This window comes from Pundamilia nyererei, unplaced genomic scaffold (genome assembly GCF_000239375.1).
Source record: "Pundamilia nyererei isolate P.nyererei 1_Seehausen unplaced genomic scaffold, PunNye1.0 scaffold00015, whole genome shotgun sequence".
Taxonomy (NCBI): Eukaryota; Metazoa; Chordata; class Actinopteri; order Cichliformes; family Cichlidae; genus Pundamilia; species Pundamilia nyererei.
In genome coordinates, this window is record NW_005187416.1 from 1,769,048 (window position 1) to 1,789,355 (window position 20,308).

The window sequence follows — 20,308 nt, forward strand, 5'->3', positions numbered from 1 at the left end:
TAGGTTGGATCATATTGTATTGAAATCAGTTTTAGTAAATTCTCCTTTCTTGCGACTGTAAAGTCAATTACATCACAAAGATGTCAGTCATAATGCCAAAGAAAGCTTGTATGTGTTGCAGGCTGTAATTATTTTTCTACTTTTCTCTCTTTTACCCAAAATAATAATAATTTGAGATCTTCTCTGGTATGCATCACACCACGGACTAAAGCTGCTATTGAATAAAACTACTGTTAAGAAACTATCAATGTGTTTAATAGACTCCATTTTCACAAGAAGAAGGCCTACCATTAATTAATGCGTCAATCTTAAATATGATGAATCTGTCTCTATTGATGGGCTAAACACCATAGGCCTTCAAGTTGGTGTTAATTAAACCATTAGTTAAAAAGACCCAGACTTCTTAGCTAATTATAGACCAACCTTCCTTTTATCTCAAAAATTCTTGACAGACTTGTAAAGCAGCTAACTTCATCAGATTTCAGAGCTCATCACAGTACAGATGCAGCTTTAATGAAGGCTACAAATGATCTTCTTATGGCCTGTGACAGTTGATTTATCTCTGTGCTTGTCCTGCTAGGCCTCAGTGCAGCGTTTGATACTGTTGACCATAATATTTATTAGAGTAATTAGAGAGTGTATTAGAGGATTAGAACATTAAAGGTACTGCGCTGCTTTGAGTCACATCTATCTAAAAGACTCTAATTGATTCATTTAAATGGAGAGTCCTCTTCATAGATAAAGATTGAATATGGAGTTCCACTGGGTTCCATGCTAGGGCCAATTCTGATTATGTAATACATGTATCTGTCTATATGCATCAGCAGTGTGATTTGAGCGCATAGCATACATTTTCACTCCTATGCAGATGACACCCAGCTTTATCTATCTATCAGAATCAGAATGAATCCAGATGACACACAGTAATTAGTTAAACTACAGACAGCGCTTAAAGACATAAAATACTTTGATGACATCAAAAGATAAGGATTTGTCCTTCAATGTGTATAGTAAACAAATGTGTAGGAGGGTTTTTTGTATCAAACACACATTGATTATTTCTAGGCGGTGTTTGAATAACAGGGTAAGGAGCAGCTATATGCTAATAGTCTCATGCATTTGATTAACTAAACATCAGCAAATGTGACCACCTATATAAAAGCAGAGGTTTTTTCAGATCTGGAGCATTCAGGTGTCTTTTAACACACAGCAAAGGAGGAAAGGCATCAGGGGTGTACTTAGATCTTAGTTAGAGGGAATGATTGTAAGGCAATTTTCCAACAAAACTGTTTGAAAAGTCCATCATTCTAAGTCAGGGCTGCCCAATCCCAGTCCTCAAGAGCTACTATCCTGCAGCTTTTAGATGCAGCCCTACTCCAACACAGCTGAATCAAATGGTTTGATTACCTCTTCAGCATGCCATCATGTTTGGCAAAGGCCTGATAACAAGCCATTCATTTGATTCGGGTGTGTGGGAAAAAGGATGCATCTAAAAGCTGCAGGACGGTAGCTCTCGAGGACCGGGATTGGGCACCCCTGTTCTAAGTGATAAAGATTGTTCACACCTAGATAAAACCAAAGTGGAATTACCAAAGTAAAAACTGGCAATAATGCTCGACCCAAACACAAAACATCAGCCAGGGACCACACCTCTGCCCCAGAGGTCAGCTGTTTGATATTCGAAGAGACTGTTGTTTTTCTTGTCCATGTGACATTTTTATTTTGATATAGATTTTGCTGATTTAAGTCTGTTATTAGCAAAAAGGTAATATAAAACAGTTCTTGAACACAACTGGAATCATTAACAAGGTTGTCCATAAAACACTGTGGAATAACATTGAGCTGACAAGTTGTGTTGACGTGGCTAAAACTATAACTTTAACTTTGGAGCTTTTTTTTTTTCAGTCGTGCATAAAAAGCAATCAAGTGCTTATTCAGTGTTAAAATACTGGCGCTGTATGCTTTCAAGTTCAGCTACCGAGGAGTGGATAAATCTTTAGCACTTTAGGATCTTCCCATAAAGTTCTATCCAGGGTGTGTGAAATGCTGTGTCTCCTTTTTTTCTTTCTGCCAGTTGGACCTGAGCTGGAAGTGTGGCTGGATCCAGAGATCAAATCATGTTCCAAGTTAATTTAATGTCCGACCTTTTCAACTATTTCCTTGACTTTGCCAAAACTCAGCGACCACCGGTGTACGACTGCTGCCTGGAGTTAAAGTTTGACTCTTTGGATTTACCCTGCCTCCCGGTGTCTTATGTTTGGGCCTCTCCTCCTGTGGCTCATTTCACAGACCTCTCAGCTGGACTCCAATCAAGTCCCAAACACATCTCAAGGACAATTAAAGCAAAGAGGATGCACTTGACCAAATTAATTTCATTACAGATAACATTATCTACAATCACGTCTGCTCTGCATCCTCAGTACAAATGTAGTAAGGCTCTTAAAAGAACAGAAGCATTTTGTCTTGTACTTAACATTAACTAAGTGCCTGATCGACAAAGCTGAGACTTTCATTCTTTTATCAGAGCAACTAAAACACATTTAAGCACTCTAGCAAACTTTCCTAACAGCTTGTCAGTGAGTGTTGGCAAATTTAGAAGTGTTTCTAGTTTGTTTCCTAACATTAGAGAGACAGACAGACAGAGAGAAAGAGAGAAGAGGTTACAGTGTGTAATGATAATGCAAGTGGAGCTACATGTACATCACATCAAAGCAGTGGATTAGTGCGGATCAGCTCCAGACAAACTCTGATGTAATGAGAGCTAAGTCAAAACTGCAGTGCTGTGTTAGACACATTAAAAATGTGGATTGCCGACACAAATCTTAGTCAGCACTTATTAGGCTTATTAGGCAAACATATTTTACTGATTCAGCCGACAAAATCATGAGAGATGAAGCTGGGAGACCATCTGTTCTATTCTTATTTAAGCCATTTTATTATAAGTTGTATTTAACTGCAGTAACAACAGAGTTTCAACACTTCTTGGACAAAGTATCTTAAACACATGGTTTTTTTAGGCTTTTCTAACAAACCAAAGGATTTCTGTTAAAAATTCTGACCCTCTGCCTCAATAGACTTTTCAGCACTGGAAAACGCAGCATTTAATGTGGAGGTCAGGTGCACCTAAAGGGTAGCCCACACTACAAAAGAAATTCAACATAGTCAAGCTTCCTTTGTGTTAGCAAGTGTGACAAAACCTAAAACCCCATTCTGAGTATCACAGTGATACTTAGCATCTTTCTCATCTTCAGGCTCCATCCACGTGCACATAAAAATATGATTCATATGACTCTGCAAAAATTATCCATGTGAGTGCCGCCCACACCAGAAAAGTCGAGATGATGATGAAAAAATGCTAAAAGTCTATGAAGAACATGTTAAAAAATACATAACAGTGCAACACCGATGCAAATGATAAAGCAGATTAATGCTGCAGAACATTATTATCACAGATATTTAGTCAGTTTAATGAGACAGAAAACTCTTACTTTAAGCTTGACATATCTCACTAGCAAATAACTCCACAGTGACTATAGCAGGGATGCTGACAAGCTTTGAAACGTTAGTCAGCAGCCTGCCACACGCTCTAAAATAATTTAAACTGCTCTAAAGTTCTACAAAAAAACTCACTAAGCTGAAAGACAGATACCTGTGACAGAAGGACATGGGCATAGTCAGTGACAATAAACATAAATTGGATGCCATTTAAAGGACATCTTTCATCGTTCATGCTCGCCAAACTTAAAATTTAGCTTTGGCTTAAACCTTTTAATTTATTTGATCGTTGTGTAAGTCTTGCCTCCTGTGCTTCAGACCAACTCTTTGTCAGTGGGCCTCCAAGCCTTTTTTTTTTCCAGAGATTTGTGCCAGCTCCAACCTTCACTCCTCATCATTTCCTACCCTACCAGCAGCTCTTGATTATCTGCTTCCACGGCCTCATCTTCATTCAAGCAACTTTTAATGATTCTCTGCTTTCAATAAAAAAGAGACTCAAATATTACACTGTTTCCTGTTTCTGGGTCAGCTCCTGCTCATTCAAGACTGTGACTGTGGTGAGTCATCACTTGCGAGGCATGCTTTTATCATAGAGGGGTAAATATACAAAAACAACACAAGGCCACGTCTGCAGACTTTCTGCGTTTGTTTGGAGATTGTGTAACACACACTGTACATCATAGTGTCGGTGTTAATCTTCTCTGCACACTCAGAGCAGGAGTGTTTGTTTTCCGTGTGTCATAAGTTACTGATAGGAGACGGCTGCTTGTTCATGAGAGTGAACTGAAGAGATCAGCTAATCTTAATTACTGTTTCTAGCAATACAAACTCCATATATTGTGATTTTAGTCTACAGATTTACCTTCTTTAAAGCTTTTTTAGTGCTGCGAGCTGCTCTTGTACACAAAAAGGTGTAGCAAATAAAAGAAAAATCTGAAGATAACATAGTACTTGAAAGCCTTTTAAAGCAATATTGCTTTATTCAATTTTATTTTATTTCTATTATCCACCAACAACCAGCAACTGCAAATAGCCACATGTGGAACAAAAAGTTCTCAGAGCTTCAAGTAGTTTCAGTAACAAGATATTTTCACTGAGAGTCACACCAAAAAATGCACATGTATACATCCAGTGTATAATTTATTCATATGCTTTAATTTTACGTGAGATAAACCGCATGTCTTATAAAGTGTTTTCATTTACATTCGGGTACAGTTTGGTCCACATGAGACCCTCAGCCGGTCAACCAGTTTGAGTTTAGTGTAACATTTAGTCAAGCAAAATATTCAGATTACAGCTCACATTACAGAAATGCCTTTGTTCACCATTTGATACCTCATTATAGTTTGGGACAAAGTTCTAAAACAAAATGCATCCTTATATGAAAAAAAAGCAGCTTTTAAGCAGCTGTGCGTGCTCCCGCGGACGGCAATCACTTTTTGGCACAACACCTGGAGCTAGGGGGCAAAACAATCGCATGAGTGCTGCGGTTTGCCTGAGGAAGCATAAAGTAGTCGAGTCGTGGTAACCCAAACACATGTCCACTTCAAGATGACAAAGCAACAAGGTGATATATACCAGTTTTTAATTGATAGGCTACGTAAAACCCAGAGTCATGATAAACAATTCATACGCTGTGTTTTTTCCTCAATAGTTTTGCCACGTTTAACGTCTAAGGACAGCGCTAGCAAACACTCATGACCAAAAAATAAAAACAAACAAATAAAAAAATTTTAAAAAAACATCCCTTTTGTGTTAGTGGAAGAATGCACCATGTCGACCAATCAAAAAATGATATGGCAACATGACATTTGGTTATTTAGGAAGAGGGGGAAGTTTTAGGAGTGACAGCGAGAGAGAGAGAGAGAGAGTTTTGAGATGTGAGAGATTTGTGACGTTTAGTGTGTGTGCCGTTAATGTGTTGTCTTGTGTAGTGTTGTGGATAATTTTGTGTTGTGTGTCAGAACAATGAGGCAGCTGCTGAATAAAAACAGGAGTGATACACCTGCTGCTGTCAGGCCTGCAGGCGTCAGGCTGTGATGTTCTCCTTTATAGTGGACAGAAATTATTTTTTCCGAGTGGCACAAATAATTTGTGTGGCATCTTATTGAATGCAGAACACCTGACTGTTATGTAAATAGTTTGGAATGGTTATACAAAAGGGTAAAAGGTAAATCGGTGCAAATAACATTGTTGTTTGCAAAACTTGTGCATATAATTTTAAAATTGACATTTTATATTTGCATTTGAAGTTATGAAATATGATTCAATAAACATGTTTATTGAATCTTTTCTACTTTTTTCTACTCTGGTTTTAAGTTTTTTCTCTGATTTTAGATCAATTGTGTAGTATGTCAAAATGAAAACATAACTGTAAATTCAGACATGTGAGGTTGTGCTGAAAAGGATGATACCAAACAAGGCAAAGTAAATAGTTTTTAACCCTTTAAGACCTAGAACCAAGTCCGCCAGAGCTTATATTATATTTTTACATGCTGTAGTGCCATTTTTGGGAGCATTCCAAGTTGCTATACATCAATACAACCATTATAGCCCAAATTTTAATAATATGTATGCATTAAGTGCATAGTAATTACATAATTTGCAAAAATAATTGCAATAAACTACAAAAAAATTGAAAATCGTTTTTGTTTTTTTTAAATATATTTCTAGTTAGAGAAATTTAAGAGGCTTATGCCTCAAAACTGTAAATACAAAAAAGTTGCACAACATAGTTTCCCACCACAGGAAATTTATTTTGAGTGTCTTCATAGTTTTATTTTTGAAATACACCAATTTTTATTTACTACAGGAAAAACAAAAATAAATATTATAATGCAAATTTGCAATAAAACAGCATATGCATCAAAATAAACTATTTCCAGCAGTGCAATATAACTTATAAGCATCCCAGAAACAATACAGAAAGTCATAAAGTCAAACATAACCTTTAAAAACACCACTACAGGCTGATGGGGCCCTGAAGGTAAAAAAAACTACATTTCCGAGAAAATGACGTCACTTCTAGAAGCAGAGGATGGAGGGAGGAGTGAGGGAGGAAGATGTAGCATCTTTCAACTTCTGTTTTGTTCAGCTTCACTTCTGTTGTGTTTTGTGTGCTGTGCTAGCATTTTCTTAGGTTGCAGTGTGTTTGACTTCTCAGGGCCAACCTCAGAGGCTGTGGCTCCGATTTCTGATCTAGTTTTCAGGTCGTTAATTTCAATCAGAAGCGTGTTTAGGGGAAACAACCATCGGTAATCTTGTTTAGCAAATGCTTTGCAAATAGTGCAAATAGTGACCCTGCAGTATCATCTGTTCTAGTCTACACCTTCTGCATTTTTTTCCCCTTGTTCTCATTTCAAAGCAGCTCATTCTGCCTTCTCTTATGTTACCTCACTGCCCTCTGCTGTTCATTGAAATTAAATGCATGAGCAGCAGAAATTCAGCACATATTTGTCATAATTTTGACTCCATTGCACATTAGAAAAGAATCCAAGTTGGAGCGATGTTTTGTTCCCAGCTTAGAAAGCAGAAGTCGGGTTATGAGCTCGTGGACGTGCAGGCGGGTCATTCATCTTCACATTCTACACTGGCCGCAGATATGGGTGTTTGTGTTAGACCTGGGCTACATGCCCGTTATTTGTCCTGCCTCATGTCCATATTCAGCTAAACAGCTAGAATAATTATTTACACCACCTTCAAAACAAAAGCTCCACAGGGTTGCATTTATTCTGGCTAATCTCGTGAGTGCTCTCTATGAAACAGTAAGTCCATAGGGAGTGGCATTTCTCCACTTTATTAAAAGCTCTTTGTTTTTACTGTATCCAATCAAAAAAAAAGTCAACTACACGTTTAACTCTCCTTTGATCTTTATTGTGATCTCAAAAAGTACAGCACAAACAAATGAAGCACACTACAATATTCAGAAGTACTTTACTGAGGAATACACAATGTCGAAGCAGCGACCGTATCATGCAGATCGAGGTCTCTTAGGCAGTTTCAAAGCAGAATATACAGCAGCATGTACCTAACTTCATCTACAGTATCGTTGGACACGTCGGCCCTCACACCACAAATTACTGATTTATTAACATAAAGAAAACTGCATTTATATTTTTACAGTAGTGCAAAGCTGACCACAGTAAAGCAAAGCAAATGCAAGCAGGAGATAAAATCGGCGCTGACATTCACTAAATAAATCAGCTGCGTAATACTGACAAAAAGCTTTGACATTCACTTCAAAAGGAACAAAGGTATTCAGTACTGTTCAACACAATCAACAGTGCAAGCATGGATGTAAAATTAATGCTTGTGTTGTATTTCTTTCAGTAATGTGATGAGTACATTTGTCAAAGCATGTTAAATACAGTGGTTGTGTGTCCAAGAAAAGACGTGGGCTTTAACCATTTGGTGAAAAAGTGAGTGTGGCTCAGAGCTGAGATTAAAAAAAATCAAAATGCTGCTCCAGAGACAAGGAACTGGATATTACCCAAGTCTGTCTCTACAAAAGGACCTCAGGTAACAGCTGTGTGACAAATAAGACAGCTGCAGTGGTTCTAGTGGGTCCACATGCTGAATATCAAGAGGGGAAAATATTTCCTGTACAAAGTTTTGTTCATGTTGTTTAGACCATGTATTTTTCCCTATTTGTGAATTAGAAAACAGTTTAATAAAAAAGAAATCGTAATGAAGAATTATAGAGCAAGAATTGAAGAACAAGAGTTCCGGGTCATCAAATTTAAAATAAAGATCCCTCTATCAATTAAATTCCCTGCTGATGCTGACCCTAGGTTTGCCCTAACATCGGCCATGTCTTCTTTTGGCTAGCAGGACTTTACTAGATTAACCTGGGTGTCTTCAGGCTTAATGTTAACATCAAACAGAAAAAAGCCAGTAACTGCTAAATATCATTGTTACATAACATTAGCCAGAAGAACGACACTTATGTTATTTTATCTACTAAACCCAGAAACATTGTAAGAAAAAAAGAACATTTTATTGAACTCTATCAGAAAAAATCTACAACAGCAGTAATGGAGAAGTGTAACTTTCAGGGGAAACAGCTTTTAAACCGTTGTTTTGGTTTAGTTTAGATTTGACTGGTGATTTTAGCCATGTAGGTTTTTATGTCCCAGTGACAATTATTTAGGATAGATTAGGATAATTGAAGTACTCCTTCAAAATAATAGCATAACCACGGTTGCCTAGATCGCTGCTAGCTACCTAATGTAACTGCTAGCTGGCTAACCGTTATTAGCTTAATCGCTAAAGTTGTACCTAAGTACTGTCTGAATCCACATGAGTTTTGGATTTTTGTACTGTGTGTTGGAGCCTTTGTTGGTGTACAGGATTAGTAGACTCTATTTAAGTTAGCATTCATTAGTTCTTGTATTTGGGAGTGAACGAGAGGTGGCAAGGGAAGGCACTCTGGAGCTAGCATAAAGGTCATGCTTTGGATTTTCAAGAACAAATCCCATTCAGTGTTTTACACAGGAATTATTTTCTAAGTTATGTTACAATCTGTTCTCACATCAGTAATAAAATAGCAGTCAATTAAAAATGTTAATTAGGGTTCTCATTGAGAATGTAATCCAAATATTTAACTGCATTTTTCCTGAATGCTAATTTGTGATCCACTCACTGGCCACCTCATACCAGTAACACCTGGCTAGTACCACCACATCCCAAAGGGGCTCTACTGGATTGAGCTCTGGTGACTCTGGAGCCAACATTTATTTAGAGTGAACTCGTTTTGATGCTCAAGAAACCAGTTTGAGATGATTTGAGCTTTGCAACATGACACGTTAACCTAATGGAAGCAATGCTCAGCTGGCCCTACCATCTGAATGTTGGAGCAGAAATTCACAGTCGTCAAATATAATTCTCAGTCTTCTTTTTCCAATTCAATTAGTAATTTTGAGCAGGTCATCTTGACTATGTCTGTATTCCTAATTACACCGAGCTGCTTCCATGTGTTTGATTTAACATTTGCATCAGCAAGGAGTTGAACTGTGCACATAATGAAGTAGCCAGTGAGTGTATTTCTCATAGTTTTCTTGTTCAGGTCATTCTTGCACATCTTAAACATGTTCTTTTAATAAAAATAGGAGTTAACTTTAAACAAAAAATATGAAAAATCTGCACCATCAGCGTCCTATTGCTCTCACTAGGAGGCTGATGCCTCCATCAGTCAGATTGCTGATGGTAGCACAAAGGAAAGAAAAACATTTTGGTCAGTGTGACAGTGAGAGCTCTGCAGGTGGTGTATTGACTGGCAGGTCAACACCTCCATCGTGTTGCATTTTAAACTTTCACTGTCAGCTCTCCTCTGTTTTAGCAGCAGTCACTTAATAAACTCCCTATGGAGCAACTCTGCATTTAAATGTCTTGCCAAATTCCAGCATTGTTAAACGCAGCGCAATTGCTGCCACAGTCGAGGAAACCTTTGTCTACGGTAATTATACTAATGTTTCAAAGTTAATGTGGTGACATTTCACCTGTATTCAGCTCTGCATGTGGCTTGTGTAAACTGATTAGTATTCCAGCTCTGAGTCAGAAAGTTAAACAAAACACTCAGGCACGCATGGTGCAAATAAACACATTTTAAAGAAATGTGCAGTGAAATGAGTGTAAATTATTGCTTTGGCTGATACAACAGTGGACACAGTGTCACATTCAATGAATACAAAAAGAATCAAACAATCGTGGATGTGAGAAACATTCATAACAGAATCTCTGCATGGAGTCAAATCAAAGGCAAAAAGCTTTTGCAAACCTGTAGAAAATGTTCACAACATACATATTTAGATTTCTACTATCCAAGCTGGGAGCAGGGCTGCCAAATGCCACACATCGAGTAAGGTTCATAAAATATTTATAAACATAATTTAGCAGGTTTGCAAAAATGAAATTTAAGCAAAGCTGCTGCTCCACATTCGATATTTTGGCAAGGAGAAATCTTAGGTGTTGATGTCATTTAGACACCATCTGTGGCAGTTCGTAAAACAGAGTTTCGAGGTGAAGTGGCCCTTTATGGTTTGACTGAAACAGCACCAGCAAAAGTTCTCTCAAACTTTGATTTGATGAGGGGAATTTTTCTCCTCTGGTCTACATCTCATCTCTGCTGAATTATGTTTAGTCCCAGTTGGGGCAGAATTTATCTACTCTGCTAGGTAATTTTCTGAATGCAACTTCAAAACAGTCAGAAATAGACACAGCACCACTGTGACAGAAGATCGTGTGGGAGTCCCGCTCCAATTTAACTGGATATAAAATATTTAAGTGTGGCCAAATGACATATAAAACTGGGATACACTTTTATATTATGTTTGATTGCATCCTGCTGTGTCCACAAGATGAAAACATGAGACTGAGATGCAAATTGAAATTTAAATAGAGATTCAGAGGGATTTTTTCTGGAAATTCAGCAGCTCCTGAACTTAGTTGGAATTCATCCCCTCCCAAAAAGGATCAAAAACACCCCCCTGCCCCATAAATCACACCTTTTCATATATCTATACGTCTTCGTCTCTGATAGTCAGTGCGCTAACCGTCAAAATATTCCAAACTGCTGATCAATACATCGCAATCTATCTAATAGCTGTTTTTGGCTGATAAAGTAAATTTGGTTTGTTATTAAATTAAACAAAAAGGGTTCATAACTGAGGTGTAACGGCTGTGATACAATCGTTATGAGTCCTTAAAGCAACAACAATGAGTGTAGTGATGGAGTGGTGCCAGCCTCCTCATGCACAGCTACAATCGCTATGGTCATCTCTGATGCTGGTGGTCTAACGCTGCAGTGAGGGCAGATAGGCAGTGTGTATGTGTGTGCACTTCTTTTTTTAATTTATTTTTTGGGGTCAAACATCTGTTTACAGTGTGGGAAGTCTGAGGGAAAAGTCCCCATTTTAAATTATTAAGATCCTGTCTAAGGTTAGATTCTGTTTGTGTGTGTGTGTGTGAGTGTGTGTGTGGTTGAGTTAAGCTGTTGGCAGTGATGCAACATGACGTTAGCTGGGACGTGTTGGGCTGAGCGGACATGGAACAGAGCCTTCCCAGATATGTCCAGCAGTTGGAGGAACCATCTCTGCGAGTGTGAGGCTGGTTCTGATGTATTGATGGCCTACCAGACATCTAAGGGAGACCTCTGTGGGGGTTCATGAAGACGGGAGACCTCTGTAGGGGTATGAAGGGCTCAGTGAGGGTGTTTAGAGGTTGACAAGGTGGAGATCGGAGGCAGAGAAGTGGGGGCACAGAGCCATGTCTGGGTTCTTCAGCTGTCGCAGGATCCTTCGGTGAAACTTGGAGCGGACTCGGTTAAACTCCATGATGTCGCTGGGATCCTCCTCAATCCAGAAGCGGTGGAACTCCTGCATCAGGTAACCTGCCAAGAAAGAAAGTAAATAGACACATATGTGCAGCTAATCCACAAGTAATTATCCTCATACTGCATTTTAGCATCTTTTTTATTTTCCACCACACAGTTTAACTGATTTGTTTCTTTTTTTACCATAGCAGGTGGAAAAAAGAGAAAAAGCTTCCAATTACAAATCTGCACACACTGTTAAACAAACAGCTGAAAGTTAATGACATATTTTTAACAATGTATGTGGTTTATGTGGTTTAATTTTTTGCCACTTTGGGACATTAGAAATTTTTTTCTATGACTGTATACAGTTAAGGCTCTCACAGTTTAAAAGATGAACGTAGTTCTGGCTCAGAAAAGTGGATGCAATGCAGAAACAGCCACCAGGGGCGCTACCTGTGGTGGACCCCATAGACTTCTGCTGCTATAGAAGTCCATTAACCCATTTTTGGCCAAACTGATTAATTCAAATAATAATAAAATAATAGTAATCCAAAATACATTTTGCACATTTTGGATATTTTAAGTTTCAGAAGGATTATGCTCGTTGGTTAAAACTATAAGCCTTAACAGTCTGCAGAAACATTAGTTATAAAAAGAGTTCCCAGATATACAGTTGGAATAAAGGTTGAAACTACCCAAACAGAATAAAACAGTTTTTTGTCCCAGGCTTTAAACTTGTATTATTGATATGTTCGGCTTGGGGTATTTGGAGAAGGACCTGCTTTGGAAGATGCCACTTGGTTAAAATACAATTTTATGCAAGTTCTGTATACCAACATCTCCCCAACCTTAAACTTTAAAAGAAAACTTTTTTTAATTCTGATGCAAAAACGTTCAAAATTCTAAGCAAAATGAAAAACACATAAATCAATATACGGGAAAAATAAAGATAAAATACTGTTCATCCCAATCCAATGTACTCACAGAAGGTCTGCTGGAAGTGCAGCAGGATGGGCATCTCTGGAGCCACATTGTACAGATGGGTCTTCAGAGCTCCACTCACCAACAGAGAGTAGGCCAGATCTGTGATGTTGATGCCCACAATGGCAAAGGAATACCTGGGGGACAAAATATTTACTAAGTCAGTAGGTGGGACCCTGTTTTTTGTTAGACTGCTGTGACAGGAGAGGAGAAACAGACTGCAGGTTTTCCATTTCACAAAAGATTTTATGTTTTTTAGAGAACGGAGATTACACTCAAACAGATGGAAAGAGAGCCTCTGTAAGCAAATTACCATAGACATTAAACACAAGGACTTAAAATTCTAAAGGCATAAAATATAGATTAACAGGATTACTGTCCCAACATCACTCGGCCATGACAAAGTCTCACAAACTGTCTATTTATTAAAGACACTGCTGCGATGTCGCACATGTTTTTTCACAACAATCCTCGGCTCTATTCGGTGCTAATGCAGACTGACAACAGAAGCCAGCGTAGCAGTACAGCAGGCCACACAGTAGTAAAATACTTCCTGCCCATTAGCACATAAACACAGTCTCTCCTGCTTACAGAGCCACACACTTCTACAACGCACTCACATGCATATGCTGGCTTGTTGTGAGCGTCACATGCTGAAGCTGCTCTGTATTGAGGCCAAACCTCACACAGCTCCAGCAGCAGCAGCCCAGATTTCCCTGCTCCACACACACGTGCATGTCTGCAAATATTGCATGTGCATGTGAGACTTACCCAATCGCTTTGTCAAGGTTCTTCTGTTCCCATTCAGGCTTGTTTACCTCGCTGTGAAGGACACACACTTGAGTCACGGATAGTTTACATGTGAAGCAGCAACCACAGTGCACCATAATGCGCATAAAAGCTAAATCTTCCGAGAACAATTTAGAAACTGTCTGTTAATGCTGATTTATGGCTCTCTTTTTTTCTGCCTTTAGGCTGACAAGACGATGCTTCAGTTTGTATAAATTATCATGCTTAGTGCAGCTTTAGGTGCATGAAAAATCAACCTAAATGAGTAAGCAATGAACGCAGCAAACGGCAAGTGTGAAGTGAAGTAGAGTACCTTGGCTTTCTGTGTGTGCTCCTACAGTGCATGAGACAGACAGAGAAGGAGGCATGGGCAGAAATGGAGGTGGAGGAGAAATAAAAGAAAAAGAAGAAGAATCTTCATTTTGGAAATGAGACCGCTCACTGGGATGCCGATGAGAAACAATACAAGCAGCAGTAGTCAATAAAAGATGAGGCAGTGAATGGCATCAAGCTGTAAAAATGAATATAATCAAGCAGAGTATGATAGATGCAGAGTTATGCATGATTAAGTACAGATTAATGTAGAAGGAATACACCAAGTAGTTGTAAGTAGACGCTTTGATTTATTCTTATGTTATATCTGTTTTTAAGCTTTTCTTCATAACCATCAGGTATTATGCTGGACTGGTAGCTTCATTAGAGCTTGGTTTTACTTTAAAAGCAAAAAAGGGAGAAGCAATGAGCTAAAAGAGGCTAAAAAGATTTGTAAACTGGTCATAAACGTCAGCACTGGTGGCACTTGTAATACAAGTAGTTTAACCTCCTAGGACCTGGTGTCAACATATGTGGACATCACATTTTGGGTTATTTAGACCAAAATACTTAATTTTTCTCTACAAGGGCCTGATATCCATTTGCCACTGTTCTATCAAAATTCGATACAAATGTCCTCATATGTGGAACTCATTTTTCTCAAAAACAAAAATTAGGTAAAAAAATAAAATAAAATCTGGTAATTCTTTGTTTTTACATTCTTTAGGTCCCAATCAACCCAAATAGCAAAGAAAAATTAAAAATGCTTGCCATGAAAGAGTTCGAGTCTTAGGAGGTTAAAACTGACCTAATTGCTGTCTGCTGAATTAATAATTTAGCTACATAGGCAATAAAATAAAAACAGATGTGACTAGAGCTGAAAAATGAAGCCAGTGCTGAATTTCTTCACTCTTCTGAATGGCCAGCAGGGGGCGACTTCTCTGGCTGCAAAAAGACTTACATTTGTACTGAAACGTATGGGAAAAAACTTCCTCAGTTCCCTAACTGTGTGACCTCAAATATGAAGTCAGTCGCCAGAGTCCCGTCACATTTAATAAAACTTAAAATTCATTTTTCAAATTGTGGTCAGTATTAGAGACAGAAAGTACAATTGCCCAAGCTATGTACATTGGCTAAGGGTTCAATCAAATCAATCTTAAGTTGTTAGTCAATGACAGAAAGCTGTCCTGGTTTTACCATTAGGTCCACCGTTGATCACTTTTGGTTTCAATAGAGTTTGTTTGGCATACATATGACCTTTTAGCGAACAGATGTGATATTTCTTTGATTATATTTTATACAAAACCAACCTCACATCCATGCTTTGTTTGAATCTGAAGGATATTATTTCCAGCACTGTGGTTCCATCTAATATAATGTGTTATATTGTGATTCTACTGTATAGTTTACACACTTTTCATTGACTAATACTTGAACTTTGTGCTATTATAGCTCAATGTGCACTTTCCTCTGTTGTTGCAAGGTTACATTTTTCTGTACTTTTCTTTTTCTATGAACTATAAACTCCATAAATTCATATACAGTCTACATCTGTAATTATTGGCAGAGATGTTCTACCAATCCACTTGGTGTATTCCTTTCATATGCCCGTGAAAGGCAAAATGAACATACTTGTGCTTTGGTTGGAGGGAATCATGGAGCATCTGCAGGGCAGTAGCCTTGTCGTGTTCAGCAAAATACCTGTAGAAAGACAACAGAAGGGAAAAGGCATGTCTGAACTTCCCGTTCATGGATATGCATATGTAGCCTATGAATTATAATTATTTATTTATAGTTTTGGCTTTGATTTAAAGTCTTTAAATGACATGCTGAACATGTATATCTCCATATGTAAGTGTTGCACTGCTTGGCTGGTTTTTAATCTGTGTTCCAGGCCGACAGCTTACAGCAGGTTGTGGAGGCCCAGCAGTCCCATGCCCCTGAAATCAGTCTTTGGATCGCTGCCCTGGAAACCAATCTCACACCACTGTTTGGATATGCGACCCGTGAGAGGTGTGTCAGGGCGCAGCTCTTTCCATAGCTACAACACACACACAAGCACACAAGCACAGCTCAGTAGAGTAAAATTATTATTCTATAACACAGCATAGTATTCACTACAGTGTAATATCATGCCTGACAAGTGTAAGTACGAGACTGTAACATAGTGGTACAGGGGGAACTTTTTCTATAGTAAAAAATGTATTTAATTTAGTAGTGGGAGAACATCCATTTAATGAAATGAACTACGGGATAACCGATTTAACTCAAGCAAATGTAAAGAGTAATGATTCATATAAGTGACCCCAGTCATGAAGTTTATCTGACACTACATGAAGACAGATACAATATTTTGTTCTCTTTAACCAACCAGAGAGAGACTGCATACCTTCATCAGCATTTCCTCATGCTCAGGATTTTCGCAGTCATAAGGCTCCCTGCGTAGCTTCTCCACCTCTGCCACCAGGCTCCTGTAGCCCACAATCTGCAGCAGGCTGGCCTGCAGAGAGATGCCGAGCCTGGAGAGACAAAGGGACAGGTAGTCCGTTTGTCTCTGAGGAGTGCATTGTATAAACTCTCCGCTGTCCTTCACAGCTACTCTAGAGATTAGCTTCCTTTGTTAACCTCTAATTAACCACAACACAAGAACAGAAATGTGATATGCAGCGCAGAGTCTCACTGTGGGTTGGTGTCAGGGTTAATTTTCTTCAAGGCCATGATGTCATCGATGGTTTTCTCCACTTTATCAGGATGGACGCTGAGGGCAGACTGCAGCAGCTGGAGTGGATAGCAGAGAAGATGGCAGGAATATAAAGAGAGAGGCAAGGACAGAGTGGGAACACATGTTAAGGACTGAGGCAAGAAGACTGAGCAATAAACCCGGATTATGTTGCACGTGCATAACGACAGATTGAAAGAGCCCCATACCTCATTCTTGGAGTACCTCAGAGATGACTCTGCAAGGAAATGTTGCAAAGAGTAAGACAAATGTGTACAGTAACAGTGAACAATGCTCTGCCCAATGCCTCAGACTGCTGATATGGTACACTGAATGTAAATCATGAATCTCTGAGCTAACATAATACTGAATAAGTAAGAGGCAGAAGAAAAGTGGATGAATGAATTCTTGTGTTGGTTTGATTATATTCTGATTCTTCTCTGTGTTCTCGTCTGTGCCTCGCTCTGTTCAATTACTGTGTTTAAGCTTTGAATCTTTTGTGTTTCCTCCTCTTGCACATCCTGGTGTTAGTATTCTTTTGGTTTCTACATGTGTTCTGTTCCCTGAGTCCTCCTCATCACTATAAAACCCAGAATTAGATCTATCCTCATATTGTAGCAACTTGACAACCACAAGGTATTATTTAGGCTCTTTATTTTACAATATAAAGTGCATGCTGATTTGGCACTATATAAAACTGAATTGAAGGTAGCCATGCCCCAAAGAAAACTCTTATTTATCATCTGTTTTGCTCAAAATGTGACCAAAATTTACAAAATGAACACAATCTTGTATCAATGAAGACTCAAAACTAGAAATTTATACAACAAACACAAGCAGAACGGTGTTTACTGGGGTCATAAATCAAGTGAAAAACATCATTCAGATAGACTCCTATACATGAAGTCTAATTGGCCCCCCACTGGCCATTACACAAAATGCAGACTTAAGTCATTTCCACACTGGCGTCACAACTGGAGTCTACGTCTATTTCAAAATGCAACTAGAATCAATGAATGATAAATATGACCAAATCATATACAAATATGAACATTGATGCATGTTTGCGAAACATTTTTACAAATAAGATGAAAGTCATACCTATCTTGAGGGTCCTGCGGGCTCCATGTTTGTTGTTGTAGCAGATTCGCTGCAGCTCGCAGCGTCCTGTAAACTTCCTGGCAACAAACTTTAGGCCCCGCCAAAGACACTTGCAGTAGAGGAACACAAAGAACTGGGTCACGACTCTGCAGGGGAGAAAACAAGGGGATTATACTCCTAAAAATTTACACAGATATTATATACAGTGGGTAAAATAAGTATTGAATACATAACCAATTTTCTAAGTAATATATTTCTAAAGGTGCTATTGCCATGAACTTCTCACCTTCATTTCTCAGTATTACACATAATTTATGGGCATCTGTGGTTTGATTTCTTTGCCTGTGTGGATTGGATTTGTTGTTACCGACATCAGGTGAGTAATGAAATAATAAATAACTGTAGGTATGATTTTTTTTTTCTGTTTGCTTTTTTACAGTTCAGCATATTACACAAATATGCCTACACAAATTTATTTTTGACCAATTTTGTTTCACATTAAGTTTGAGACAAAGACACTGAAGTGAAAATGCAGAAGCAGAGAGGAAGACACAAAGTGTCAGAAGAGTGTGCTTCACATCTTGTCTACTAGGGGAGACTTGCAGCAGATCAAAGTGTGCTATTTTTGCAGGGGACGCTGCGAATGAAAATGGAAATGTCCTGGGAAATGCATAGTGACCCATTAAGAGAATAAATGATTTCCGGCCTTCGTCCGCCTCGGTCTGCAGAGAATGCTGAACATCACCCTGAACACAATCCTTTTTTTCTTCTCAATGTTTTCCCCATCGGTTGTCTCACTAAAGATTGAAAATTGTATTTTCCACTGTTACACTCAAAAAAATGAAATTGGGTGGTTGTTACATTTGCAAAATTCAAACTTGTAATGTGAACAAAATAATTTCATGTTTCTGTGGTGAACGTAATTAAATCATGTAGGATCTGCATGAAATCCAGCAACTTAATTTATTCTTGTTGAGATGACATAATACAATCTAGTAAGAGTGGTTAGTTGCCTGGACTCACAAAATTCACAAGATCACACAAGAGTTCAAACCACAGGAAAATCACTGCGGTTAGAAGAGATAGACAACCATACACACACTGCCTTAGCTATTTATTGCGGTTTAACCTGTAATGGACAAAAACGTACAGAAAATTCTATATCAAGCCTTGTAATCATAGCTTCCCTATTTTTTTGAAGTCTAGATTGACAGGTCGGTGGCACAGTGGTTAGCACTGTTGCCTCGCACCCTATCACATCTGGGATAGGCCCCAGCCTCACTGCAACCCTGGTAAAGATAAGAGGATGGATGGAGTTATAAATCCATTAACATCTTATGTTAACCAGACTCTAGACTTTGTTGAACACTCCAAAAAATAACTCTTTAAATGAACTTAAAATAATCATGGAAAGGATTTCCACATTAATAAATAGCTTTCTATTACGATTAAGCATTTTTGTCGCACTAACGTAATTTGCATGGGTTGGATCAACTTAATTAAATTAAGTTGGACTCAACCTTAGTAAAACAGTTGATTCATCATTAATTAATCACGTTAGTCTAACTCAAGTACATTAAGTTGGAATAACAGAATTGCATAATGCTAAAATAAAGCAATTTATTTACGTGGAAATTCTTTCAATGATTTTTTTATGTTCATTCAAAGAGTTATTTTTTTGAGTCTACTACTTTTTTTTAAATTTCCAATGTATAAATGGATTGGAAGCATTAGTAGGTAAGCTAATGGTAGCAAGAAAGCAGATTTTGTGTAGCGATTGGGAGGACTCACAGTACTTTAAGTACACTTGAAAACTTTTCTTTTCTATCCAGCTGCAAATCCTCTATCTTTGTTCAGCATTTACAATTTTTCCAGACAGAAATCAATCCAGCTTGTGCACAAAGATCACAGTAGGACATGATCTTCAGTATCAACAACAACAAATAGAAGGTAAGAAAGGTCCGTGGGGATTAATCTTTCATTCTCAGCTTGTGGATGAGACTGGCATGTTGAACAGCTCGTACTGACACTCAGCTTTTTAACCTTCAAGGAAGCGAACACCGAGCAAAGGGAGAGTGAAGGAGGCGTTTAAGGTTATATAGCAACCCACAATTACAGGCTTAATACACAGAACTGTCTAATAAAATGTCCTTGAACAACACACTTGCCACCTGCTAATCTATTTTAAAGGGTTACCCCACTGAGTCATACACATAAAGGTCAGTTTGCTGGTTATTGCGAGACCTGCTCATCCTGTGAAAACGGTCAAAACAATGGAGACAACCTCCCATCATCATTTTACTTTGATTTAATTACACACAAGAAAAAACCCTAACTGATGTCCCCAGCTGCTAGAATGATTTAAGTGTTGCTGTTAATTCCTTCAAAATACTCTGATCAGCCAAAAGCATGAATCATATTTCCATCTCTAAACTATTGGTAGAGTCATCGTGGCACATTAGAATAATTACTGTAAGCAAACACAGCCATCAGTGAAAAACATTGGCAGCCTCTACTGGCTTCTATTGTTCATTAAAAGTTAATGAAGCTAAATTTTCTCCAACAAATTTATTCATTCACTTGGGAAATCAGTTGGGATT

At 38.3% G+C, this 20,308-nt stretch overlaps 1 protein-coding gene across 2 annotated transcripts in view; it reads right to left on the bottom strand.

Annotated features, from left to right (window-relative positions):
- Positions 1-7,346: 7,346 nt before the first annotated feature.
- elmod1 (ELMO/CED-12 domain containing 1) overlaps positions 7,347-20,308 on the bottom strand; it is a 14,797-nt gene continuing 1,835 nt past the window's right edge. The window contains exons 3-12 of one of the 2 annotated variants that reach the window (XM_013908838.1): positions 17,709-17,854; positions 16,817-16,845; positions 16,569-16,666; positions 16,278-16,407; positions 15,796-15,929; positions 15,521-15,589; positions 13,890-13,910; positions 13,559-13,609; positions 12,791-12,924; positions 7,347-11,881 (exon numbers count right to left, since the gene is read on the bottom strand). In XM_013908838.1, the coding sequence (XP_013764292.1) occupies positions 11,706-11,881; positions 12,791-12,924; positions 13,559-13,609; positions 13,890-13,910; positions 15,521-15,589; positions 15,796-15,929; positions 16,278-16,407; positions 16,569-16,666; positions 16,817-16,845; positions 17,709-17,854 (988 nt within the window). In that variant the 3' untranslated portion in view covers positions 7,347-11,705. The remainder of the gene's footprint in view (positions 11,882-12,790; positions 12,925-13,558; positions 13,610-13,889; positions 13,911-15,520; positions 15,590-15,795; positions 15,930-16,277; positions 16,408-16,568; positions 16,667-16,816; positions 16,846-17,708; positions 17,855-20,308) is intronic. The other variant, XM_005725379.1, reaches the window with a different exon arrangement.